Below are 25,755 nucleotides of genomic sequence, written 5' to 3'. Positions count from 1 at the left end.
GAGAGGATGTTGAATTTTGCACGAAAGACACAATCCAGGGAGAACATGGATCTGGCAGACAGCACGAGGTGTGGCATGGAAGAGAAAAAATTCAGTATCTTCCTTTCTGAGTGTGCGCCCATCACAGACAGTGCTGGAAGTAGAGAGAATTGGAGCACAGCTGCAGGGTGAGACCAGGAGTAGGGAGATTTGTGAATCTTTCTCTTGGAGATACACGTCTGGGGTTGCCCAAGGACAGCCGTAGATGGAGAAGGTGAAGTCTGTGACAGGAAGGTGCAAAAAGGAGAGGAGCCTAAAGGTTGAAAGGTGAGGGATGAGCCATGACCTCCCTAGGCATGTTCTGCACAAGTGGAGAGTCCAGAGGAATGGATGGGGAGTTCATCACAGCACAAGCGAGCCTGGTGACACCAGTGCTGACAAAGGCCCAGGGAGCAGTAGCTGAGTTTCATCTCACCACACAGGAGTGCTATGAACACAAGGGTGTAGAATTAAATAACAGCTGCTTAAAGTCAGGAGCCAAAGGAAAAGAGCACTATGCAGTAACAAGGTTGAGACCAACAAGAAAAGAAACAGTCAAAGTCACTAGCAAAGGGAGTCCCCAAACACAGGCTGACAAGGGTGTACATAAGTACAAGATTCCCCTTCAAAAATAATTTCAAGCTTTGCTAGGAAAGACAAGACTGGATACAGTTTAATTTATGTTGCTAAAGGATGAATTTATCTTCCCATAAAAATGATGAAAAATACTTCTGCTGTCACTATTCATGATGCAGAGGAAATGGAAAAGGTTGTGGCCCACTGTGCCCCACAATGTACCTCTCCGGGCATCACTTCTATGCGGCAGTTTGTGAGTACACCCAGAGAAAGTGCCCCTTTAGTTTACTTACAGATGCTCTGAATCCTGACCTTGACATTGAAGCCTGTATTGCTCCCAGAATCCTGCTCTCTGTCAGCGGGAATTCTAATTTCAAAAATATTTACAGTTAAACAGAAGCATGGCCATGACCTTGTGATTATAAAACACAACCTGGTCTAGCGGAAGGTGTCCCTATGTGTGGCACGGGGTGCGGCTGGATGGGCTTTACGGTTCCTTACAACCCAAACGACTCAGTGACTGTGTGGCTGTGGTTCGGGCTCAGGGTGACGGAGGGGACAGCCCGCCCAGCTCACTGCGGCCCGCTCCGCCCGCCGCCATCTCCGGCCAGGCCGCGCCGCTGCCATGGCAACGGGGGCGGGGCCGGGCCGCAGTGCCGGGGGTGCCCCCCACCCTCCGAGTCCTCCGTTCCTCGCGAGTGTCCGCCAACCCCGCACCCCGTGGCCTCTGTCCCCGCTCCGTGTCTGCCTTTCCCCCTCCGTGCCGACATGCCGGGCTCGCCCTGCGGGCTCCTGCTCGACTACAAGACGGCCAAGTTCTCGCTGACGCGGAACCGGCGGGTGGGGCTCCTGCACCGGCTGCTGCAGCTGAGCGCGCTGGGCTACCTGCTGGGGTAGGGACCCCCCCCGACCCTGCCCTCGGGGGGCGGCCGGGGGTTCCTGCTGGGGTAGGGACCCCCCCGCCCCTGCCCTCGGGGGGCGGCCGGGGGTCCCTCAGTGTCCGCCCCTCTCCCCCCCCCCCGCAGGTGGGTGCTGCTGCTGCGGAAGGGGTACCAGGAGCGCGACGCGGCCCCGCGTGTCGCCGTGGTCACCAAGGTGAAGGGAGCGGCTCCCGCCGGGGCCGCGGGCCGGCGGCTCTGGGACGCGGCGGATCTCACCTGGCCCCCGCAGGTACGGCCGGGCCCCGGGCGGGGGCAGGGGGGGCACACAGGAGTTCAGTCCCCTTGGCAAGGGAACGCCGCCGGTACCATTGGCCTCCCAAAGCCCAAATGTGGCCATTACTGCCTGTTCCTCCCGGTGACAGTGTCACAGGGTATCCCCTGGACCCACCCTCCTCACTGATGGTACCTTCTTGCTTCCCAGGGAGAAAATGTGCTTTTTCTGGTGACCAATTTCATTGCCACAGCCCAGCAGGCCCAGGGCACCTGTCCCGAGGTGAGTGCCAGGGCTGCCCCAGCCCAGTCCCCAGGGGGTGGTGGATGGAGCCATCTGTCCCGCTCCTCGGTGGAACCCAGAGGAAGACCAGATAAAAGGGGAAAATGGATTTATATTCCCAACAAACCTGATTCCCCTCATTCTCACTGCTCCATAGCTCTTCCATGCTCATCTGCACTTGCTCTGTCATGCCTGCATGAGCCAAGGTGTATATCCATGCTCTCTGGCCAGAACTGCTTGTGGTGACCAGGACAAAGAACACTTGGGGCCTCACCAGCTCTGGGCTCCTTGGGTGGTGGCACTGTATGACCATTCCAGGCTTTCTGCTGCCCTCGAACAAGGGGATGCTCTGACACACAGTCCATGGATACCTGTGTCATGTTTCCTTGATAACTCCTTGCTACAGGACTAATGTCCATCTTAGCATCCTGGTTTTAGGAGGAACAAAACACAAGGTCTAGGTGGTTTCCCAGCCAGCCAACACTTAGTGGTATATGTTCTCTGAGAGAAGTCTTCCCTTTAAGACTGGAGTCAGGCCAGCTCCCTCCACTGAGCTCTCCCAGGCTGGACCTGGCTTGGTAGATGGGAGCAAATGTCCTTTAAGCTGAGCCACTCCTGGCACCTTGTGCCTGAGCCAAGCACTGATTGTCCTAATGGTCCCTTCAGCTCCTGCTGTGGCCAGATACTGTGGGAGAGGAGGAGCAACCCTGGTTTTGGGTCAGGGAAAATGGCACTAATGATCCATCTTTAAAATGCTGACAACTCCTGAAGTCCTGACAGGGAGGAAGACAAGTGCTGTAGGGCATTTTAGGGCTCTCACAGGCAGCCACAGGCATCTCTCAGTGCTAGTTTTGCAGTGTGAAAGCCAAGGACACAGAGAGCAGAGGATTTTGTCCCGTTCCAGTGCTGGAGTGTGTGTGGGTGCCTGTCCCAGCCTGCACCCCATGCTGATCTCCTCAGGTTTTGGCTTTGGGGCTGTAGGTGACATTCACATTTGAAAAGCTTTGAAGATTTAGCAGTGACATCTTTTGGCTTTGCAGGGAGTTAGAGCAGTCTGAATATTCTCTGACTGTTCTTGATGACCAAAGTATTCGGTGCTGGCAGATCAGTGTGTCTGGGGCCAGAAGCAGCACTAAAAACAAGCTGAGCTGTTTTAGCAGCTGTACACGCAGTTACTCCTTGCATCCTTTTATCCCTCTATTTTCCAATGTTTGTTCCTTTTCAGACCACCTAGTTCCCTCCTTTCCATGCCTTCTCTTCCTTCCCTAAACAACCCATCCCCTAAAACACCTGTGCAATACCCAAATGTTCTCCTGCATCCCATAATGACTCTATACCCCTAGGCAGTGAGCCCCCACCCAGCCCAAAGGTGCTGCTCCTCTTGGCTCATGTTAGTGGGTTTCACACCTAAACAAGAGGCTGAGGCTGTCCTGTGGCAGCCCTGGGAAGGCCTGGACAGACCCTCACTTCTTCTGACTCCATAACTGGGGATCCCCTGCCTGCATTTGAGCCTCTGTGCCCCCTGGGTCTTGGGGAGGTGGGTTTCTAATGGGCTAATGACTCCTGCCATGGCCTGGGGTAGCTGGAGAAGGTGTTAGTGGTATTCCCCCACCTGCCATCATCTCTCTGTGTTTGAATAAGAGGTTTTTACTGCTCCTGGGAACCAGGTAGGTCCAGAGTGAGGGTGAAGCTTTCCCTGTCTCTTGTAAAACTTGTGTTATGCTGGATTTAGGTCTACTAAGCTCTTCCCCAGGGCATTTGTTGTATTGCTTTACAAGGTGCTTAATGGGCTCAGTCATTGAGGCCCTCGTGCTGGTTCCCAGTTCCAGCTGAAAGGTCTGAGTTAGCTCTGGAGGATTCCTCTGCCTCTGAGGAGCAGGAGACATGTGCTCCCAATAGCATGGAGACAGGCGGGAAGGATCGTCCCTCAGACATGCCTCTCTCCTCATTGGCTGGAGGCTGTCCAGGGTCTGGACATGGTGAATGGTCTTTAACTGTTTAGGAAGTGCTTGGAGAAATGGGAATAGAGGCACAGCAATGGGGGTAAGTGACAGCATGGCCTCAGGTGGCTGCACAGCACAATGACAGCACTTGTCTCTTGTCCCTCACAGAGCCCCTCTGTCCTTGACGCGATGTGCACAGAAGATGCAGATTGTCCCATGGGAAACCCTGTGGTTCATGGCAATGGTACTGGGAGTTTTGCTTAATAAACATAAAATCCTAGAATGGTTTGGGTTGAAAGAGAACTTAAAGCTCATCCAGTCCCACTCTCCTGCCGTGGCAGGGACACTAGCCCAGATTGCTCCAAGCTCCATCCAACCTGGCCTTGGACACTTCCAGAGATGGGGCAGCCACAACTGCTCTGGCCAGCCTGTGCCAGGGCCTCACCACCCTCACAGGGGAGAATATCCCATCTAACCCTGCCCTCTGGCAGTGGGAAGCCATTCCCCCTTGTCCTGTCATTCCAGACTGTTGTCCCAAGTCCCTCTCCAGCTTTCTTGGAGCCCATTTAGGCCCTGGAAGAGGCTCTAAGGTCTCCCTGGAGGCTTCTCTTCTCCAGGCTGATGAACCCCAACTCTCTCAGCCTATCTTAAATTCTCATTTTTAGGGATAAAAACTGGGAAATGTGTGATGTTCAATGCCACCTGTTCCACCTGTGAGATCTATGGCTGGTGTCCTGTGGAGAACAGTACCCTACCCAGGTAATCACAGATAAGGGGATAGCAGGTATTGGGAGCTTTGATTTCTTCCCTCTGTCTAACCAGGAGCCTGACCCTGAGACTCGCCCAAGGGCAGCTGTGTTCAGGGAGACCTTTGACATCAGTCTCCCAGTCAGTTAAGGTCAGAGAACTTTACACAAGAGCGTTTCTTGCAGCTGTCCATTGTGGCCAAAATTTTGGGATTGCGGATGAGACTGTGGAACTTGGGGAATGGGGCTGTGCCTTGGCCACTGTGCAAGACTTGAGTTCATTGGTGGTTGTTTTCCAGGAAACCTCTTCTGGCTGAGGCGGAGAATTTCACTCTCTTTATAAAAAACACTGTCCACTTCACCAAATTTAACTTCTCCAAGTAAGTACGGTGCTTCCCAGCCAGCCTGAGCCCAGTCCAGCCTCAGCACTGAGCCTACCTGTCATGGGGCTGAGCACCTGAGGCTTTGTGAAGCCATGTGCCACCCAGGACAGGTGGTGCTGGGCAATTACAGGCAGGATGGATGTTCAGGTGAACACCCTATGTGTGCAGCTGTAAAAGCGGTGGGATGGGGACACCTCAGAGAGAGGGACTGGTCATGCCCATGTAGAGCACTGCAGAAAGCTGGACTAGGCCATCCAAGGAGTGAGACTAATATTTTTGCCTTAGTCCTTGCAAAGTGGTTTCACAGAAGCCAGGTAAAGGGCTGCACTGGCCTCACAGCCCCAGGCATGCTGACTGTGCTGTCTTACCCTGGCAGAAGATGCAGTGTGGGGCAGCTGAACTGTCCCTGCTGTCACCCCTGGAGCACTGAGTCAAGCTGGGTGGGAGCTGGGTGCTGGGGGAGAAAGAAGAAACACAGGGAGGTACAGGGGAAGGCTATGGCAGATGCTATAAAAGATGAATACTCTCTGTGATTCCTCTGGGATGGTTTTACTCCACCCTCTCTCCATCTGAGGCTTTAGGCAAGGCAATGACTTTCCCCCCACTGAGAGCACTGGGGGGCCCACTCCAGCAGGAGGGTCCCCTTTTCAGTCCCACAGACAGGCTCTATGACCTCCCACACTCCGTCCCCCCGCCCCTGCTGTCTCAGGTGCAACACTTTACAAACCAGTGACCCCAGCTATTTCAAGAGCTGCACGTATGATCCAGTCTTCAACCCCTCCTGTCCTGTGTTCCGTGTACGTAACATGGTGGAGGCAGCTGGAGAGCACTTCGGAGACCTCGCACTGCTGGTACTTGGTTTTTATAGAAGTATGGAAGATGACTCAAAATTCCCCAAGGATGTGAGCAAGAGGCAGAGGACAGGACTAACCCTGAAATGCTAAGGGAATGTATGATCTAGGAATGTCTGAACAGTAAAGAACTCAGCCAGTTTCTGATCCCATGCTTCTCCTGGAGTAAAATGTGTTTTGCAGGGGGGAAGCATTGGAGTTCTCATCAAGTGGGACTGTGACCTGGACCACCCTGCTGCCCAGTGCCAGCCACAGTATTTCTTCAGCCTGCAGGACACAAGGTACAATTTCAGGTGAGGATGCTGAGACAGTGGCCACATGGGGCTGTGGGATGAGGACACTGTAGTCATTTGAGATCTCAGTTCTGATGGGTGCTCTGAAAGGACCAGCAGGGGCACAGTTTGCAGGTGTCATTTGCAAACTCACCTTCACTCGGTTCACCAGTCTGGGTGGGAGTGTTGGTCTCCTGGAGGGCAGGAGGCTCTGCAGAGGGATCTGGACAAGCTGGATCCATGGGGTGAGGCCAGTGGTGTGAGGTTCAACAAGGCCAAGTACCGGGTCCTGCATTCGGGTAACAACAACGCCATGGAATGCTACAGGCTGGGGGCAGAGTGGCTGGAAAGCTGCAGGCAGAAAAGGACCTGGAGGTGAACGTGAGCCCAGGTGGGTAAGGCAAAGGACACCTGGACTGTACCAGCAATGGTGTGGCAGCAGGACCAGGGAGTGACTCTCCTCCTGTCAAGAAAGACATTGAGGGGCTGGAGCATGTCCAGAGGTGGGCAGGAGAGCTGTGGAAAGGTCTGGAGCACAAGCCTGATGAGCGGCTAAGGGAGCTGAAGGGGCTCAGCTTGGAGAAAGGGAGGCTCAGGGGGGACATTCTCACTCTCTACAACTCTCTGATGGGAGGGTGGAGCCCGGTGAGGGTTGGGCTCTGCTCCCAAGTAACAATAGACAGGACGAGAGGAAACAGCCTCAAGTTGTACTAAAGGAGGTTTAGATTGGGTATTTGGGAAAATTCTTCACAAAAAGGGCTGTCCAGCCCGGCAGAGGCTGCCCAGGGTGGTGGATTCCCCATCCCTGGAGGGACTTAAAGGCTGTGTAGTTGTGGCACTTGGGGATATGGGTTAGTGGAGAACATGGTGGTGCTGGGTTAAGGGTTGGACTTGATGATCTTAGAGGGCTTTTCAGCCGGAATGGTTCTGTGATTCCAAGACGATAGGAAATGGTAAATCAGGGTAGGGCCTGTTAGTACCAGGATGCTATGGCAGATCTGCTGTGTTTGGAGCTATGCTTGGCATTACCTCCCTGAGGCAGGGTTCTCTGGCTGTCCACACCTGAACTGGGTGCACTGGGAGCTGTGTTTTCCCAGACTGGGTGCTGAGGGGATGCAGATGCCCCACTGCTGATGCCAGCCAGTGAGTCGTGGCAACATGTGTATCACCCAGGTCCCAACCTGGAGGACGCCAGGTGTGCACAGGTACACAGTAGCCCCAGCAATTCTTTGGCACTGGCAGCCCACTTCCCTCACTGCTTTCTGAGGTGTGTCCAATGTCTCCCACAGAACTGCCTCTTACTACTGGGGCTCCCAGCGGCAGCTCTACCGGAACCTGCTGAAGCTTTATGGTCTCCGCTTCGACATCTCCGTGCACGGCCAGGTACTGTGTCCTGCGCAGCCCCAGCAGCCCCCAGGGCTGACTCCTCCCACCACTGCCCTCTGCTCTCCTGCAACCACCCCTGTGGCTTCCTGCTGCTGTTGCTTCTTCCCATCCTGGTGAGCTCTTCACCTCTTCCCAGAGTTTTCCAAGTAGAGTGGGAGAAAATGATCTCTTTCATTTAAAGAAAAACCTCTTGGTTATTCCCTGAACAGAGAGGCTTCCCTCCCTGAGGGTCTGACACAGAGGCTGTGAAATGTTGTGTAGGTAAGGTGAGCTGGTCGGGGTCTATGGGCATCTCTGAGGGTCTTGAGGGGGAAGCACCCTGCCAAAGGACAACCTGAACTCTTCTGAACCTGGACAATTAATCCCCTTTTGATTAATTGTACCCTCAGGGACAAAAGGTGTGGGCATGATCATGCCTAGACATGGCCCAGCCATGTGAGCTGAGAGCCCTGAAACCTCCAGTGTCCTGGGCTCCTCCCACAGCATGGGCAGTAGATGAGAGAAGGATTCTGCCCCTCTGCCCTGCTCAGGTGAGACTCCACCTGCAGAGCTGCTTCCAGGTCTGCGGTCCCTAACATAACAAGAACATGGAGCTGCTGGAGCAAGTCCAGAGGAGGCCACAGAGATGTTCTGGGGCTGGAGCCCCTCTGCTCTGGAGACAGGCTGGGAGAGCTGGGGGTGTTCACCTGGAGAAGAGAAGGCTCCAGGGAGACCTTAGAGTCCCTTCCAGTGCCTAAAGGGGCTCCAAGAGAACTAGAGAGGGACTTTGGACAACAACCTGGAGTGACAGGATCAGGAGGAATGGCTTCCCACTGCCAGAGGGCAGGGTTAGATGAGATATTGGGAAGGAATTGTTCCCTGTGAGGGTGAGGAGGCCCTGGCCCAGGTTGCCCAGAGAAGCTGTGGCTGCCCCATCCCTGCAAGTGTCCAAGGCCAGGCTGGACAGGGCTTGGAGCAACCTGGTCTAGTGAAAGGTGTCTGTGTCCATGGTAGAGGGGTGGAATGAGATGACCCAAACCTTTCCATGGTTTTGTGATCGCTGTCACTACTCTGTGCAGCATCACTGACACACAGTGCTCAGCTGTGCAAGAAGGAGTCTGTACTGAGAGCTCTTGGCACCCTGAGAGATGTCCACAGCTGGACTGTCATGCTCAGCAGCACCCTTTGCACCTGAAGAAGGTGAAGCACACATCATAGGACAGGATGCACCACTTCTGGGTAGTGAGGGCAGGTCCAGCAGCAGGAGAGAAAGCTGAGAGAGAGACTGTAACCCCAAAATCTCTCCCCCCACAGACCACCAGACTCATTTGAGCAGAGAGGGACACATCGCATCAGGGCCACGTTTACTGGGATATGGTTCCATGGGTGGCAGCTGCAGCAAGAGGGAGGCTCCTGCCATGCCTGGGGGAGCAGGTGGGTCACAGTAACTTCTGCTGCCACCAGGTCGCCAGCTGTCAGTTCCTTCTTTGACAGCCAAAGGGGCTTGGAGTCAGTGCAACAGCAATTCCTAGAGTTGGGCATGGAGAAATGTTCCTGGATCCCTCCTGCACACCCCAACTTTGTAGGAGGCGTGTCCAGGAGTGCAGGGGACGCACGGAGGGCAGGGAAGCCCAGGGGACACGCACTGAAATAGACAACCCCATTGGTCACAAGGTCACATGGTTTTAAGGGATAAAAAGGGTGCTGAGTTTGAATTAAAGCCTCTTTGATTACCATCTGATCAGGGAGCAGACTCCATTTCTTTATCATATAAAGACTCCACGTTACACAACTTTAAGCACACTGCCCCACAGCCCACACCCCTCTCATCACTCTCTACCCACTGTCTTCCCTCTCCACTATTTCTCACCAGGCTGGGAAGTTCAGCATCATTCCTACTGCCGTGAGCTTCGGCACAAGCATTGCCTTCTTTGGTGCTGTGAGTACTCCAGATATGCTCTTTTCCTTTAATCCATGGCTTGGGATTTGCCACTCATCAGTTGTTTCCCTGCCTGCCTGGGCACAAGGCTTCCTGGGTGCCGGTCAGCATGAACAGGAGATGGTCTGGCAGGGTGTCAGCTCCCGTTTCCCTGTGACCATTAACAGTAATGACAGCACTGGGATCCTGAGCACTGTCAGGGTCATGTCTCGTGGAGGCCGGGTGTTTGTGTGGGCCCTGGGAAGGAGCATCGCTGGGATGCTGCTGGCAGGGGAGAGCAGCTCCTCTCTCTGCTTCTCCCCTGACTCTCAAGTGACCTGGTGTCCTGTCACCAGATGGGGTAGCTCCTCATAGAGCCCTTATATGGCTCATCCCTTCCAGCAGGTAACTGGAAGGGAGCCTGAGGTCCCCCACCTGCCCTCTCTTTCATCCCTAACATGCTCATCCCAGTCCATACACAGCTGTGAGGGTACTGGAAGAGCACTCCCTGTGTCCATCCATTGCAGCCCAGGTGATCCTGTCTGACCTCCTGTGCAGCTCATGGGAGTCTGCTGGGTCAGAGAGGAGCCATTGGAGTTGGCAGGTGACCTTGCTGGAGGCAGGGCCGGCTCGCTGCCCTCAGCACTGGCCCACAACCAGCTGCGGGGCTCAGTGGGAGCCAGGGTGGAGGGCTAGACATTCCAGTGGAAAGTTTCCCTGCATACAGTCTTCAACATCTGTTTGTCTCCAGGCTACAGTGGTCTGTGACCTAGTTCTGCTCTACCTGGATGCAAAGGCTGACCTGTATTGGAAGGAGAAGTTTGAGGAGGTAAGGGTGGGACCACATGGGAGAGAGAAGGTTGGAGTGAAGGTTTTTGGAGTGAATAATTTTGTGATTTTCTGCCCCTTGGTTAAAACTGAGTTCACAAGATCTGGGAAGATCCTGGTGGAGCAGCTCTTAGTCTCCAGCTTTTGGGCTTGATGGCTGATCTGAACTGGGAGAGGGATGCACCTGGTACCAGGACTCAGGGAAAGCTGCATCACAACCTCAGTTCCTGTTGGACAAAAAGGGGTCCCCATGGGGACCTTACTTGGAAATGTGACCCAGCTCCACACTCATTCTTCTTCCAAAGGGAATCTGGCTGGACTCCATGCAGAGAGAGGGCAGCTCTTCAAAGCACATCCTGTGCTGCAGTTCAGTGATAGATTTTCATGCCTCACATGATTCCTGCTGTGGGAATTCACTTCCTTGGTAAATCAGTGAGTCACAGGGAGGCCTCCACAGAGCAGGAGAGCTGCCAGCCCTGCCTCAGTTCATCTCCAGCTTTGTCTGGCCAAGTCTTTGGAGCTTCTGAGGACTGAGATCCACCAGCTCCTGGTGAACTGCCCCAGGGCTGCACCATCCTGCTGGTGGAGAATGTTCCTCATGCCAGATCTCAAATCAGGAGCGGAGTGGGAGTCTCAGAGAGTGAATCTGTTCTCATGGGACCAAGGAGAGCAGTGCAGGTCCACCTGGGCCATCCCCGTGCCTGTTGTACTGTTACCCCTGTTCATTTTTCAGGCAAAACCCCCTAAAGGTAAGCCTGAGGCCTCAGCTTATGGACATCGGGAATGCTCCACCACAAGCACCCTTCCCTCCAGAGCCACCTCCAGGTAGACATGATGGGGGCATGGCTGCGGCCCAGGTGGAGGTGGGCCAATCCTGGCCCAGGTGTGCACTGCTGGGGTTAGAGTCTGCCTTTCCTGGAGAAACATTGGCAGCGGCAGCAGCAGCAGTTCTTGGCTCTTGGAACACAAAGCCATCCCAGCTGCCACTCCCAGCACTGATAACTGGTGCCAGAGGAGAGCTGTGCTGGGCAAAAGAGGCTTAAAGCACTTTATGTTTCTCTGCATTCTGATGGCTGTAGGCTTTGATTTCCCATGAAAACCAGAGATGCAATGGAATAAAGCTGTTCCAAAAGTGGGAGATAGCTCTGCTCTGTCTCAAGCCCTGCGAGTGGCTGTCAAGTTTTGGGATGCTGCTCTCGCACCTCGCAGCACCCTGCATGCTTCCAGCTGGGATGGCTTCATGTGAGCTGCCCAGATCCTCAGGAGATCCCTGGGAAGCTCAGAGAGGATTTAAGAGCCCAGTTGAAGGCTCCAGCCCTGAGCTGGTACTTCCTGGGGGGTGCAGTGGCTTCTGCACCCCCAGTTCCTGCCTCCTGCCAGGGCTGATGCTCAGCAAGGACAGGCACAGCCCTGGGGCAAGCTGGAGTGTTTCAGAGGTGCTGACCCCTCACTCCCACCTGCCTCGGGCTGTATCAGCCTGGTGCAGGGCAGGGTTTGTCCAGGTCTGTGCCCAGGGACTGCTCTGTGAACTCCACAAGGCTCAAAAACACAGTATCTGTGGGTTCAAGCACCATTTAATGCTCCCTACTGGGACTGACTGGGTGGTTTGGAGGGGTCCTGCAGCATCACCCCACCTCAGCTGCCTGTGTCCCCTGGCTGGCCCCTCCTGCCCTCCTGGAAATGCTGCAGGTAGAACTGTGCCGCCAGCTGCTTGGTCATGGTTTTCAGTGCCAGGAAGGCAGCCACGATCTCAGCAAGGAGGAAGGCCAGGAACAGGCTGTGCATGGGCATCTCCAGTGGCAAGTGAATGACCTGGCTGTCTGTCAGCAGGAAGAGCAGGAGGGGCAGCTGGATCAGGAAGGAGAGTAGCAGGAACCCAGCCAGCTCAGGCACCTGTAGGAGCAGAACCTGCTGAGATGGGATAAGGAGGCAGCGGTGGGATGGGGGGACCCTCTGTGACCCAGGAGCTCCCTGCATCATTGCCAGTCTTGGCATGCAGGTATCGGGGACGTCCTTGCCACGCAGAGCTGTGGTCGGATGTGGTGAGATGCTGTCAAACCCAGTGCTGGAGGGTTGCACCCACAGGAAGGATACAGCAGGAGGGCGAGTGGATCTCCTTTGTCTCCTGCCTTCAGGTCCTGCCTGCACCCATCATTCCCTCCTGGGACAACTCCAGGAGGAAGGGGCAGTGATGGGCACTTGGGTTCCAAGTGAGGGGCCATCAAGCTCCCCCAGCTGGGCTGACCCTCACTGAGTATAAGGGGTTTGTGTGCCAGGGCAGGTGGTGTTTACCTTCTCCTGGAGATTGCCCAGGTAGCCCAGGTAGAGTCGGGAGCCCTCAGCCAGCGAGAGAATGAGGAAGGCTGTGACCAGCAGGAACTGGTAGTGCCAAGGCAGGAGGTGGTACTGTAATGGGGGCACAGCCTTGTCCCAGTCAGCTCCAGCCCCTGCACCCCAGTCCAGCTGTCCATGCCCAGTTTCCCATCCCCTGTGCACCATTCCCTGTGCTCAATTCCCAGATACCTGTGCCCTTCTCCCATCCCATTTGCCCTGTCCCCTGCACCTCATGCTCAGTGCCTGGGCCCTCCTCCCCATACCCAGTGCTCCATTCTCTGCCAGCTGGTGCTCGGCTGACACCAGGCTGGTGCTCAGCTCTGCCCACTTTTCTCTCCCAGTTTAACCTTTCCTGCCTGGAAAGTTCATGATTTCCATTTCAGGCAGCCAGAGATGAGCCATCTTGTCTCATGGGGGTCAGGGCATTTTGGAGACCCATTAATTCTGAAGAGGCTCCCCTGTCCCCTGTTCACTGTTTCTCCCCTATGACAAGGGAGGCTGGGCAGGAGCAGCTCCCCCCTCCCCATGTGCCCCATGGGACAGTACCTTCAGCTGCAGCATCATTCCCTCAGCCAGGCACCAGACGGGGAAGTAGTAGACGTTGAAATAGAGCATCACCTGGAGGGGCAGGCTGGCCAGCACCTCGTGGGCTAGGCAGGATGGGCAGGGGTGGGCAGGCTGCTCAGCAACTCTGGTGTCCCCCTATTCAGAGGGACCCCCACTTGCAGCTCTTGGAGTGGAGCAATAGCCCTTGGGTACCACAAACAGCTCTTTGCAGCAAATGTTCTTATTTTTGCTCCCCTCCTTGGTGGGGGAGGTACAGAGACCCGTTGGGTGCTCCTGGCTCTGAGGCACCCAGGTGCTTTGGTGATGTGCTGAGCACGCTCGTAGTGGTAACCCCCTCCCCAAATCCCCCTCCGCAGAGCCCCACTGCCCATACCTGGCTGGTAGATGTGGGCAGTGCCGCTATCCTGTGTCTTATTGGTGATGAAGAGGGAGCCGCTGAACGCCACCAAGCCCCGGCGCAGGTTGGGGGGCAGCGGGGTGTGCGCAGCCATGGCTGACAGCTGAGCCCTGCTTGCCCCAGCCCCTGGCTCAGCCAGGATTAGCCAGGAGGGAATCAGTGGGATGACAGGTCAGGCTAATGCGCGGGGCCACCTGACCATTGGCTCGCTGGGAACAGGGCTGGGAGGGGGATGTGGGGAAGAACTGCCAACTTGGAACATCAAGCCTACATGGCAATCACAGGGTGGAGTTGCAAAGGAGTCACAAGTCAAAAGCATCTCCCCTCCACAGCACCTTTAGGGGGTGAGCAGCAGGTTGTAACCATCACCATGACAGGGACACAGCGGTAAACTAAGCAACTGCGCCCTCTCCCAGCCAGGCTATGTCAGTGTAATTACTGCTCAAAGCCCCCTGACAGAGGAGGATGCCACACAAAAGAATGCTGCTCTTCACCTGTAAGGCTTCTTCGAGGCCTCCAGGCTCATGGAGCATTTACCCATCCCCGTGATCTCCCCTGCTAACAGGCTGCCCTCGTAGACCTCCACGCTGCTCAGTGTCCCAAGGCTCCATCCAGGCTCAGGCAGTGGGGGATGGTGTTGGTTCAGCCAGAGGTGAATGGCAGGGAAAGGAGATGGCACTGCGGGGACTTCAACTTTAAAATAACAGGATCATTAAGGTCGGAAAAGTCCTCTAAGACCAATAAGTGCAACCAATTAACCCTGCAATGCCAGGTATCCCACTAAACCATGTCCCCAAGTCCAACATCTACAAATTTTTTTAACACTTCCAGGGATGGAGGCTCCACCACTGCCCTGGGCAGCCTGTGAAAGGGCTGGACAACCCTTTCCATAAAGAAATTTTCCCTAATATCCAACCTAAACATCCCCTGGTGCAACCTGAGGCCATTTCCTCTCACCCGGCCAGTTGTTATTGGGGAGCAGAGCCTGACCACCATCTGGCTCCACCCTCCTTTCATGGAGCTGGAGACAGCAAGAAGGTCACCCATGAGCCTCCTTTTCTCTGGGCTGAGCACTCCCAGCTCTCTCAGCCACTCCTCATCAGACTTGTGCTCCAGACCCTTCCACAGCTTGGTTGCCCTTCTCTGGACACGCTCTGTAAGTGTTAGTCCTACCCAACATATGTGGTCTCATGTCATGGTCTTCAGCCTCCAACCCACCCCATAATGCACATCAGAGAAGCTGCCTCAAATAGTGGGAGTGAATGCTGTAAATGTGGTCTTTGAGGGCCAGGCACTGGCAAGGGACACAAGAAACCAAAGAAAGAGAGGGTTCTTCTGCTTGATAAAGCCAAAATGAAATTGTAGAGCTCCCTGCCATATGCTGCCAAAACCAAACCATCCGGGGCTGAAAGTGTAGTAGACCAATGCCTGACTGACTGAAGTCATCGGATCATAGAATCACAGACTTGTTTGGGTTGGAAGGGACCTTAAAAACCATCTTGTTCCACTCCCTTCCACTAGACCAGGTTGCTCCAAGCCCCATCCAACCCAGCCTTGGACACTTGCAGGGATGGGGCAGCTACAGCTTCTCTGGGCAACCTGGGCCAGGGCCTCCCCACCCTCACAGGGAACAATTCCTTCCCAATATCCCATCTAACCCTGCCCTCTGGCAGTGGGAAGCCATTCCCCCTCATCCTGTCACTCCAGGCTGTTGTTCAGAGTCCCTCTCCAGCTTTCTTGGAGCCCCTTTAGGCACTGGAAGGGACTCTAAGGTCTCCCTGGAGCCTTCTCTTCTCCAGGTGAATACCCCCAGCTCTCCCAGCCTGGCTCCAGAGCAGAGGGGCTCCAGCCCTCAGAGCATCTCTATGGCCTCCTCTAGACTTGCTCCAGCAGCTCCATGTCCGTCCTCTGCTGAGGACCCCCGAGCTGGATGCAATACTCCAGGTGGGCTCTCACCTGAGTGGAGTAGAGGCAAAGCCCCAGGCATGCTGTGCCCAACATATGTCTACCCAGGGGTCCTGCCAGCACACAGGGCAAGACATGGGCAGGGCAACAGGCACAGCCCAGTATCTAAGGAGTAGGAGCTGCTGGAGAGCTCACATCTGCACAGGCAAGCAGGGTGAGCAACCAAGAAGATACCTCGGCAGTCTGGTGAAAGTAACTGTGATGGGGCAATGCAGCTGGGGGTCACTAACAAGCTGCCTGTGTCCCAGCTGGATTCTCATTCCTCATGGGAACGGGCAGTTTTGTAAGGAGAGATGGAAACTTTCTGTCCTGGTATGAGAGGTTGCAAGATGTGCCTGGAGAGGTGGCAGAGAAGACAACCCAGCCTTGTCCAGCTCCAGGACAGGCTCACCACCGGGAAGCATTTGCCGAGGCACTGGACAAGGGCTCCCAGGTTCAACACCATCCCACACCACTGCAGAGTGGAAATGTCCATCTTCTGTGGATCCAGCAGACACACAATGGTCCCTGTTCACTGCTGTGTGCTGGAGCCTGCACATCCTGCCTACCCCACCCCCCGGTCATTCCACCTGGGAAAAGCCTTGCAGTGAAACCAGAGAGACACTGGTGACATTTCTATCCAGCCAAGATCTGAAAGACTGGAAATAAATAACAGGTGAGATGGACACAGGTGGGAAGCCTCCAGAGAGGAGGTACTTGAATCCCCTGGTGAACCTGCAGAGTTTTCCCAAGGTCTTGGAAGGAATCAGAAACTACCCAGATCCCAAGAATAGTATTGCTTTAATTCATAGGGGGCTAATCAAATTAAAAATATAAATCCTCTTGTTTTGGACTCAGGGTAAAACACTGACTGCTGGGGAAGGAGTCGCCCCCAGGACAAAGCACTGGAAGCTCTCTGAGGAGATCCTCACCCTCCCACTCTGTTGGGTTGACAGACACAGGGCTGTGGCTGGCCAGGTCCACTCCCGAGCTGGAGACACAGCTCTTCTTCAGCAAGGGCAAGAGACAGGACAGCAGAGCACTTGCATGGTGGGCTGAGAAATGCAGCCTTGTCACTAGACGACAGAACAGACAAGTAACGCCTCAGCAGCAGCAGCACCAATCCCATGATGTCATCAAGGAGAGACATCCCAAGGCTGGCTGGAAGGGTGGCCACCAAGTCCAAGGCTGCAGCTGAGCTGCTTTCCCAGCTCTCCAGGGACTCCAACTCCACACCCTGGGGGTGGACCAAGAGCTGCAGGTGCTGGGATGGGACCAATGAGCTCCAGAGCCCTCAGCATGGGCAGGGACCCACCTCTGCTGGGGGAGACTGGGCAGGATCAGCCTGGACCACCCAATCACAGGCTGAACAGAGACCACCCGGTGTGACCCCACCTCCTGGCCCACCCAGATGCCCCCTAGAGTGGGTGAGCACAGGCAGAGCCGTGGCAAACCCTGCAGCCACGCAAGGAGGGAGCAGATGTCAGGCTCTGTGGGGATGCACATCAGAACTGTGCTGGGAGCGAAGAGAATTCGGGAAGGAGCATCATGCATGAAAGCACAGGAGCACCCAAAGGCACTCATGCTGCTTACAGAGGTGAGGGACGTGCATGGGGCAGATCCACCTGGAGACCCTCAGCCCAATGGCAGCATCTGGAGCCACGCGGCACCAATGCCCATTGCCACGGCCAAACCCCACAGTCTCTGAGGCTGCTTTTCCAGTCCCACGGGAATTGCAATAACAGAGCCCTAGCCCAGCAAGCACCGGGGCAGAGGTGCCATGGGAGGTCCTCCTGGGAAGGTCAGTGCACAGTGTCAGGCATGGGTTCATCCAGGTCTCAAAGGGAAATGGCTGAGCCATGGGTTTCCCACCGGGTTGTGGAGCTGCTGTCCTGTCTCCCCACAGCGAGTGCAGCATCAGGACAGCACAGCCACCAGCAGTATTAGGAGCCTTTCCCTGTTAGCCAGGACATGTCTCCGGTTCTAAAAGAGGGAAAAACCAGATGAGGTGTTACTCAGCATATGCAGCTCTCAATGCTGTCTTGGTACTAGTCCAGACATTGGTCACTGGTGTCCATCTCCCCACCCTGCTGCACTGTGCCCTTCCTCTGCCCTCATTCACACGTCATTAAACTGTCCAAAAAGTCCATGCAGATCCTCAATTCCATGTAAAACAGAGCTAAAACATTTTTTTTTTTACTTAAACCCAACCCTCCTGGCATTCAGCTGAAAGCTCATGGAAAGCCACCAAACCCCCAGCAAAGCAGGGTCTCAATCAACAGGCAGCTGCCCAGTCCCAGCAGATCTATGCCTGATGTGGCTCCTGGCACCTCCAGCCCTACCACCCAGCACAGCAGCATCGCCCCCCCTGTGAGGGGGATGCAAAACATGGATGCCCACAACATAATCAGTGTCCCACATGGGAATTAGGGATATGGCCCAATCAGGTGGCTGGTTGGCCCTCCTGCCAGCCCCTCACACCCAGCACACCCAGGACCCCAAATCGAACGTACTTGCCATGACGGACAAACAGCCTAAAGTTGTGAAAGCAGTAGGAGACAGAGAGAGAAAAGACATTCAGGTTTAGGTGGTCTGGTTTCCTCCAGGCCCCCAAGCCTGCTTCCACCCGCCACTGGGATGCCCATGAGATACCACCTCCTTCCCAGCCAGCAGCCATTTCCCGATGTAGTGGGGGTTACAGCACAAGAAATCCTTCCCTGTGAGGGTGGTGAGGCACAGGTTACCCAGAGAAGCTGTGGCTGCCCCATTCCTAGAAGTGTTCAAGGCCAGGCTGGACAGGGCTTGGAGCAACCCGGTCTAGTGAAAGGTGTCCCTGCCCAAGGCAGGGGGTGGGATGGGATGGCCTTTAAGGTTCTTTCCAATCCAAACCATCCTGTGATTTTCTGAACCCTATCTCCACTAGGTGGACATGTGACATTCTCCCCATCCCAGAGGTGCCCAGGGAGTCTGAGCTGGTTCAGACCTGCCTGGGGGCCGGGAGTGCTCCTCTCCCTGAGCTTTTGAAAAGATTTGCTTTTATTCCACATGTGGAAACATCCCTGAAACAGGAACCCACATTCCCTCAGCAGCTTTGGTTCCTACTCTAAAGTCTTCTTCCCAGTTGTTACCATCTCCCTGGCATTTGCCTTCCAGCACCCACCCTCAGTACAAAGGGCTATACTCTTTCCTCTGCAAGGTCTTAAAAACAAAGTGAATGAGAAAAATGCCCCCTGCCTATGAGCTCCACTCCAAGGAACTGGAGGCCGAGACACCACAGGCCAGCATCCTGGTACCACCAGCTCTCTGGGCTGGGTTGTGCACAGGCTTCACACCCAGCCCCTCTCTGTAGATGCCCTTGACTGACTGGGTGCCCAGGGGCAGTGCTTCCTTGGTGATGTGCCAGTGCCCAAAGGCAGTGAGTATCCCCCTCCCATGCAGTCCGTGCAAGGATTTGGGTCCTGGTGTTTAAGACAAACCCCACATGTGCAGGATGCCAGAGGAAGCTGGAGGAAGATGGGAGGCAGCACTGAGGGGGATGGAGTAAGCAGAACGGGAAGGGAGATGCAAGGATATACAGAGGGAGCAGCAGGAAAGAGCTGCCTTTGGGTGCTCGGCCCTGCCCTGCACCCCCTGGCTGTGATTTGCTGCTGCCCCGGCACTGCCAGTTTCCGCTACATGTCTACTTACTCCACATCGCGCTTCCGGATGGTCCTGCCAGCAGCCAGGACCTCAGCCACCTTGGAGACAATCGGGTCGTAGTTCATGCTGGCCACAGCCACCACCTCATCGCTCCTAGGGCCGGGCAGAGCAGAGCAGTTAGGGCACCCTGGATGGCCACGGCTCCATCACCCAAAATCCAGCATGCTGGAGAGAAGCGGGAAGCAAAGAGAAACACCCACTCCAGAGCCAGGCCCGATCCCAAGGCATGAGCACGACAGGGACTGTGCTAGTGGCATGGGACAAAGGTCAGGAGAGGGCTCAGAGCTGACACGGCAGGGTGGCCCCAGTGGTCCCACCAATGCTCATGTGCTGGCATAGTGAGCATCATGAGGGTGCCTGGGGGACAGAGGCAGCTCTGGTACCCTGGCATCTGTGGGAAAACACCACCAAAGTTGAATCTGACGGTGATAAAAACCTGGACACCAGCAAGGATGCCCAGTGGTTGTTGCGATCCCTGTGCTACTGCCTTCTGCCAAGGGAGTGGAGAGGCAGGTGGTCAGGATTTCCCTGTGGGACACTTGGTTGGAATGCTCTACATCCTCTTCCTGATTCCCACCTCCAAGAGGGCAGAGTGCCCACCTCTGAGCTGCTCCACAGGCACCAGGACAGAGGTGTCCAACACCAGAGTCCCATAGCCCCAGTGATGAAGTCCTCGTGTATAGGGATGTCCAGGCCAACTGGCTGTTCCCCACCAGGCTCGCAACACAACCCCAAAGGTTGAGTGGGAAACCAATGAAGTGGAAGGAAGAGAATATAAAAATGCTGGAAGAGCTTTGGCTAAAGGTCACTGGCAAATGAGAAGGGTTCTTCTACTTTGAGGTTTGCCGAGGTCAACCCAAAGACTGGCCCATGAGACAATTCATGAAGAGATAACTGAATGGACAAAAAACGTGAGATCAGGGAAGGTGTGTTGTAAGATATTAAACTCTGGAGATACTGTTGAGTAAACTGAAGCATAGAAGCACACATCAAACCAATATCTGCTCTTCAATCTGCTGCCAAAGAGCTCTGTGATTAACAGAGCAAAGGACAGCCAGGGTGGGGGGATGTGTGCCTAATTCCCAAGAAGAGGAGAGCAAAAGCCATGTTTCAGAGGACACTTCATCCCTATGCAGCCATGGGAGTTAAAGCCATCTCTCGCAGCTGTCCACAAAACCATGGGGCAGTTCCATCACAGACTGTTTTCACAAGGCTCCTATTTCTAAATCATCATGGCTAGGCTTCATGAATGAAGATTTGGGAAAGGCTCTATCCACTATTCCTAAATAAGTTCACTGCAAATAGAGGAGAGCAAGTTTCCTGAGCATAGCCAGCTCCCACCTAGGAAACACAAAGTGGTTGGAGAGACCTATCCATCAAAACCAGGGGAAGATGTGCTGTTCCAAGGCAATGAATAACTAAGGTGTGTAAGGGAACTGAAAGGAGGACACACTCCACCAGTTGCCCACCAGCTCAGCCTCAAGCCCAGACAGTGCCCAACATGACCAGCCAGGAAGGTGGACACAGCCCAAACATTTCTGTCAGCAAGACATGGGGCTGCTGCTCCACTTACAAAATAACCCGTGGGATCCTGGTGAGCCGGGGCATTCCACATCAGCGGTGGCTTTTGGACACTTTGTCAGACAGATGGGGAGCCTGTAGGAATCCCTCTTTTTCAAAAGGCCTTCAGAGGTAACAAGACTTCCCTTCCTGAACCTGGGATTTGGAGCAATCAGAAGTCTTGGTGTGAAAGCTGAGGGAAAAGGGAGTACAGTGGATGTGTCTACATGGTCTTCCCTTCTTTTGCAGGGTTCAACACAACAGAAGTGGGGAACCATGAAGAAGACAGCCACAACAATTCCCTGGTCTCCAAGGTCTTAGGGGTGGGATGACATCAGTCTGTTCTGGCTGAAGTGCTGCAGTGAAAGCAGTGTCCCACGGGGACATCTGCAGAGCACTGTCCTGTACAGGGACTTTCACTGACCTCTACACAGCTCTGACCAGTGAGAGATGGACAGCTTTCCTCTTCAAATTCTGGGGCAAAAAGAGCCTTATTGTGAAATGCTGAGGACAGGCTGCAGGAGTGGGAACCACCAGTAGTTCCTGCAACAGCCAAGGAGGACCAGGAGAAGAGTCCAAACCACAGGGTGGGCACAGCAGAAGAAAGCAGAAGGAAATAGTAGGTTTGAGACTGTCCTCAGTCAAAAAGCATTAGCACCAACCAGAAGAACCACCACCAAAAAAGAAAGAGGAAAAAATGCTCCAGTGGCCCCTCACAGAAGCACAAACAGGGACATTTGTGATGACAGCTGAGCAAAGCTGCAGGGGACACATTGGCTGACCCCCGCCAGATGGTGCTCCCCAGTACCTCCGGCTCTCAGCGCAGAATGCCATCCTGGTACCCAAAAGACATCTCTGGGAGCCCCTCCTGGGTAGCAGAACAACACAGTGTTCAGTGGCAGACCCCCACTGCTGACCACTGGATCCAGCTGCCCTGTGTGCCTGGGCAGACTTAGGCAGTCCCTGCCCCCCACAGCCACCGCAGCACACAGAGCACGGGGCACAGAGCAGGGCTTCCGCACCTTGCTCAAGGCGTTCCCTTTGAACAGGCCCCTCAGACATCAAACTAAAGCAACTTGACCTTTCCTTTCTAATTAGGGTGGGGATAAAGAGCTAATTGCTCTGGTATGGAAAGGCTGCAGGAGGGGAACGTCCCCACAGCAGCTCTCCCCAGCACAGGTGGTGCCTTGGCACAAACACGCTCCTTTATGCAATTTTGGCCAAGGTGCCAGCACACTCTGAGCTGTGTCCAAGGTGCCAAGGGCCCCAGGTGCCAGCTAGATCCCCATCCCCTGCAGCAGGTGTTTACCTGACGTGTTCAGGCACCAGGAGGAGGAGGGTGAGAATCAGGGACTCATGGAGTGATACACTGAGCCCTGTGCCTCTCCAAGCCCGAGGGACACATCCAACTGCCAGGCTCCATTCTGGAGCAATGTGGCACCCTCAGGGAGGGAAGGCATGAGAGCCATTGGGGAGGGAACAGAGAGGCAGTGAGATGATCTCTGCAGAGCCACAGCTGACTCCTGTCCCGGGCTCCCTCTTGATCCCTGCCTGGGTGCTGCTGCCGAGTAGTCTGATGGCTGAGCTGGGCAGCCCTTTGCTTCCCTGATTTCCCCCTCCCCATCCTTAATATCAGAAAGCACTTGGAAAAACCCCTTTGGCTCCAGTCGTGAGGAGGTTCTATGGCCACTGTTTTCAGATTTGGATGGGACAAAGGCAATAGAAGAATAAACAGCAGCAAATATTTTGGGGATAAATTCATGGTGCACCCAGTCTAAACACCCAACACGGCTCCAAAACAGATGAGACAACACATCCCAGCTATCAACACGTCTCCGGAATGCATTCCCAGGTAGGGTCCCAGCCAAGGGGAGAGGTGGGCTTCACTACAAGTGTAACAAAGTTCCTGAGCTGTTGCAAATGTTCACAGCTTGTTATAGACAGAAAAGGTTTTTGAGCTCAGTCTGTCAAACCAGAATCAGAATTGGTGATGCCTGAGCGCCCAGTCCAGCCCTGGTCACAAACCATTAACATGGTGATGAGATGGGAAGGAAATCTTTGATAGGCATTGCCACTAAAAGCCATCATCTGCTCCCCAGATTATGTGAACAGACAAAGGGCTTACATCTGGCAGAGATGCCAGGTCCAAAGACCAATTTAACTTGTTCTACGATCAGCACATCATTTCTCCAGGGCCTTTTATTAGTGTCCCACAAGCTCAGTGCCCAGAGATGAACAAAACCAACTGACAGAAGCTCTAGTAAAACTATTTTCCAGTCTAGCAGAGCAATCTCAGATGAATGCCTGTGTAGAAAGACGGAAAAGAGAAACACGTACTTGGTATAAAATGCCACAAACTTCAGTTCATCTAAATCTCCCTGAATGACAACATCATCGAATCCTTCCGCATGGCCTGCAAAGCAGAGAAGAAGAGTGGATTCAGCAACAATTCCTCCGTATCCAGCTCTAAGACAGGGTGTTTCACTCCAGAGCTACACAAAGAACGTCCTGTGATGACCAAGAGATCAGCACAGGAAGATGTGGGTACCAAAAATAACAAAATCACAGGATGGTTTGGGTTGGAAGGGGCCTTAAAGACCACCTTGTTCAAACCCCTTGCCATGGGCAGGAACACCTTCCACTAAACCAGGTTGCTCCAAGCCCCATCCAACCTGGCCTGGAACACTTCCAGGGATGGGACAACCTGTGCCAGGGTCTCACCATCCTCACAGGGAAGAATTTCTTCCCATTATCTAATCTAAATCAACCCTCCATCACGTTTAGAGAAGTGCACTTCACGACAGACAGGTTTCAGAGAAGACACCAAACCCCTAAGAAGCCAGGCAGGGAAGCAGACCTGTGGCACAAGTCGGTGTGGAGGGTCCACAGGAAGGGACATGGCTGTGGCTCCTCTATGCCAGGACACCTCCACCAGCACAAATGCCACAGCAGCCTCAGGAACCCCTTACCTGCATACCGGATGCTCTTCCCAAACATAGCAGTCCACAAATATGGGACGGTGCTGATCTCTGTGCCATGGGCCAGCATGTTCAGTGCAGCAATACGGCCTGGAAGACAGCAGCAGCAGGATTGAGGAATTCCCACACCAGGGCAAGCATCATGGTCTGCCTTCAAGTCACAGCACAGCATCAACATCCCCAGTCACAGAGCACAGGGAAACCAAGAACTGCTGCTGAAAACACGCCACAAAGCAACAAAGACCAAGCAGAAAGCATACGACATCGTCCGAGGATGGGCATGGACTCCTTCCCATGGTGCAGCTCCTACTCGTCACCTCCACTGGCAGGAGCAATATGCCCATGAGACTGTTTTCCCCCAGCTTCTGGAACAGTGACAGGGCTGAGAGCATGCTGAGCTCCCACCCAGACAGGGATGGGATGGACAAACCCCTGGAGGCACGGTGACTGTTGGGACATGGTCCCTGCTGCAGGGGCGTGTCTGGACCCGGGGGCTGTGTCCAAAGGTTGACTTGTGGTTCCAAAACCTCTCACCCAGGGCACCCACCCAGAGGGAAACCTTCTCACGGGACTGTGGCCATGAGGGCAGCTGATCACACCAGGGATTTCAGGCTGATGTGAAGGGGACAAAGATTCGAGTTCTGCAACGTGCTCCTGGGTCAGCCTGGCAGTGTGGGCAGCCCAGCTGGAAATCTGAGCCCGGGCTGACTTTAGGATTTGAGCCACTAAGCGCCCCCAGGCAAGGAGGCGAGCAGGCTCCTGCAGCAATGCAGATGCCAGGAAGCAGAGGGCATATGGAAAAGCCTGTCCCTCGGCACCTCTGCGCTTGTGACGAGGCACTGTTAGGCAAAGCTTGGCACAAATGCTGACAGATGAGGCATATTGGGCAGGATAAAATATACATGCTTCAAAATGTTCAATACAATCACCCAGTTTCCCTGTTGACAGTTATCTCATTCTCTCCTTAGAGGGTTTGGAATTTTCCCAGGAATCTGCAAAAGTCTCTTTTCTGCTAAGTACCTACCATGCATGTGGGCCATCTGCCAGTGGGGGACGTTCACCTTCTTGTTATTCCTCAAGGCCAACGGAAACGTGACAGCGTCTCCAGCAGCAAAGACCCCGGGGATGTTGGTCTGCATCATCTGCAGGGAACAGAGGTGTGCATTAGTGGGGTTTGCACCACACACAAACAGAAACAGAGAACTGCTACAGAGCTGCCATGTCCCCAGGAACACACAGACAACCTCTGCTTGGCTGTGAGACCCCCACATGGGATTTCATTCAACCTTCTTCACTTTCAAAGGAGAACACATGGGCAGGGACCTACAGTATCCCTTTTCCAGTGGGTTATCCAGTAAAAAGAGACAGGGACTGGGGTCCTGGAGCCCCTCTTAGAAGTCTGGCGTCTGTCAGTGTTTGCAGGGCTCATCACACGGATGAGCAATAAGCACAGGGTGGGTGGCACAGAGCCCCACCTCCCTGACAATGCTCCTTGCTCATGGCACACACCACCCATCAGCACGAGCACCGCTCCACCGCAGTGGATACCTGGAAAGATGGATCTTTCTCAATTTCTTTCCCCCCAGAATATTCACACCATTCCAGGGCAGCTCAGAACCAGATCCAAGCCAGAGCATTCAGGGCTGGGGTTTGCAAATCCCACACTTGCACGGGCAGTCCCAGGTGCTCCTGATGATGCTCCCAGAATCTCAGCATCTCATAGAACATCCTGAGATGGAAGGGACCTCCAAAGATCATCGAGTCCAATTCCTGGCCCTGCACAGGCCAACCCGCAGAATTCCAAAATTCCAATTCTGCCAATCTTGACAGATAAAAAGCCATGAAAAGCACTTATGGCAACAGTTTGGAGTCCCCGGGAAGCTCTTCTGTGAGGAGAGGTGACCCACCTCCTCCTGCTCTCCCTCCCACAGGGGCTGCCCCT

The 25,755-nt window shown here is 54.5% G+C and overlaps 3 protein-coding genes across 11 annotated transcripts in view; 1 reads left to right on the top strand and 2 right to left on the bottom strand.

The window, feature by feature from the left end:
- Positions 1-1,262: 1,262 nt before the first annotated feature.
- Positions 1,263-22,571, top strand: P2RX6 (purinergic receptor P2X 6). Of its 6 annotated transcripts, none has more exons than XR_003531279.1 (12): positions 1,263-1,487; positions 1,620-1,764; positions 1,957-2,028; positions 4,140-4,215; positions 4,637-4,730; positions 5,017-5,097; positions 5,810-5,951; positions 6,135-6,244; positions 7,513-7,606; positions 8,903-9,022; positions 9,462-9,527; positions 10,258-10,289. XR_003531279.1 is itself a non-coding variant. In XM_027665451.1 (12 exons), the coding sequence occupies exons 1-12, from the start codon at positions 1,363-1,365 to the stop codon at positions 11,161-11,163; spliced, it is 1,179 nt and encodes a 392-aa protein (XP_027521252.1). In that variant the 5' UTR covers positions 1,263-1,362; the 3' UTR covers positions 11,164-11,470. The 6 variants fall into 6 exon arrangements, 5 of the variants coding, with proteins under 5 accessions (XP_027521252.1, XP_027521251.1, XP_027521253.1 ...); XM_027665451.1 differs by lacking the exon at positions 8,903-9,022 and adding an exon at positions 11,068-11,470 and having other exon boundaries at positions 10,258-10,335; XM_027665450.1 differs by lacking the exon at positions 8,903-9,022 and having other exon boundaries at positions 10,258-11,470.
- On the bottom strand, positions 11,577-14,471 carry LOC113957721 (transmembrane protein 17B-like). Its single transcript, XM_027665454.1, has 4 exons — positions 13,609-14,471; positions 13,215-13,318; positions 12,627-12,740; positions 11,577-12,227 (listed from the first exon to the last, which is right to left on the bottom strand). The coding sequence occupies exons 1-4, from the start codon at positions 13,724-13,726 to the stop codon at positions 11,970-11,972; spliced, it is 594 nt and encodes a 197-aa protein (XP_027521255.1). The 5' UTR covers positions 13,727-14,471; the 3' UTR covers positions 11,577-11,969.
- The window catches only part of AIFM3 (apoptosis inducing factor, mitochondria associated 3), a 53,231-nt gene continuing 44,151 nt past the window's right edge, over positions 16,676-25,755 (bottom strand). For 2 of the 4 annotated variants that reach the window (XM_027665444.1, XM_027665445.1), the window contains exons 16-18: positions 24,838-24,955; positions 23,805-23,903; positions 22,623-23,248 (exon numbers count right to left, since the gene is read on the bottom strand). In XM_027665444.1, the coding sequence (XP_027521245.1) occupies positions 22,920-23,248; positions 23,805-23,903; positions 24,838-24,955 (546 nt within the window). In that variant the 3' untranslated portion in view covers positions 22,623-22,919. Of the gene's footprint in view, positions 17,560-18,089; positions 18,111-19,263; positions 19,369-22,622; positions 23,249-23,804; positions 23,904-24,837; positions 24,956-25,755 lie in introns of those variants that run through there. The other 2 variants (XM_027665447.1, XM_027665448.1) reach the window with 2 other exon arrangements.

Source organism: Corapipo altera, unplaced genomic scaffold (genome assembly GCF_003945725.1).
Source record: "Corapipo altera isolate COAL_440 unplaced genomic scaffold, ASM394572v1 151, whole genome shotgun sequence".
NCBI classification, from domain to species: domain Eukaryota; kingdom Metazoa; phylum Chordata; class Aves; order Passeriformes; family Pipridae; genus Corapipo; species Corapipo altera.
This window is presented reverse-complemented; position numbering and strand designations above follow the sequence as displayed.

Bases quoted from the DNA above. Each gene is read 5' to 3' on its own strand.
- LOC113957721 (XM_027665454.1), bottom strand. From the start codon at position 13,726: ATGGCTGCGCACACCCCGCTGCCCCCCAACCTGCGCCGGGGCTTGGTG. The intron at 12,741-13,214 runs GTACTGTCCCAT...CCCCCATTACAG, and splicing joins GAATGATGCTGCAGCTGAAG to TACCACCTCCTGCCTTGGCA. The intron at 12,228-12,626 runs GTAAACACCACC...CTGCTCCTACAG, and splicing joins TGGGCAATCTCCAGGAGAAG to GTGCCTGAGCTGGCTGGGTT.
- P2RX6 (XM_027665449.1), top strand. From the start codon at position 1,363: ATGCCGGGCTCGCCCTGCGGGCTCCTGCTCGACTACAAGACGGCCAAG. The intron at 4,731-5,016 runs GTAATCACAGAT...GTTGTTTTCCAG, and splicing joins GAGAACAGTACCCTACCCAG to GAAACCTCTTCTGGCTGAGG. The intron at 6,245-7,512 runs GTGAGGATGCTG...TGTCTCCCACAG, and splicing joins GACACAAGGTACAATTTCAG to AACTGCCTCTTACTACTGGG.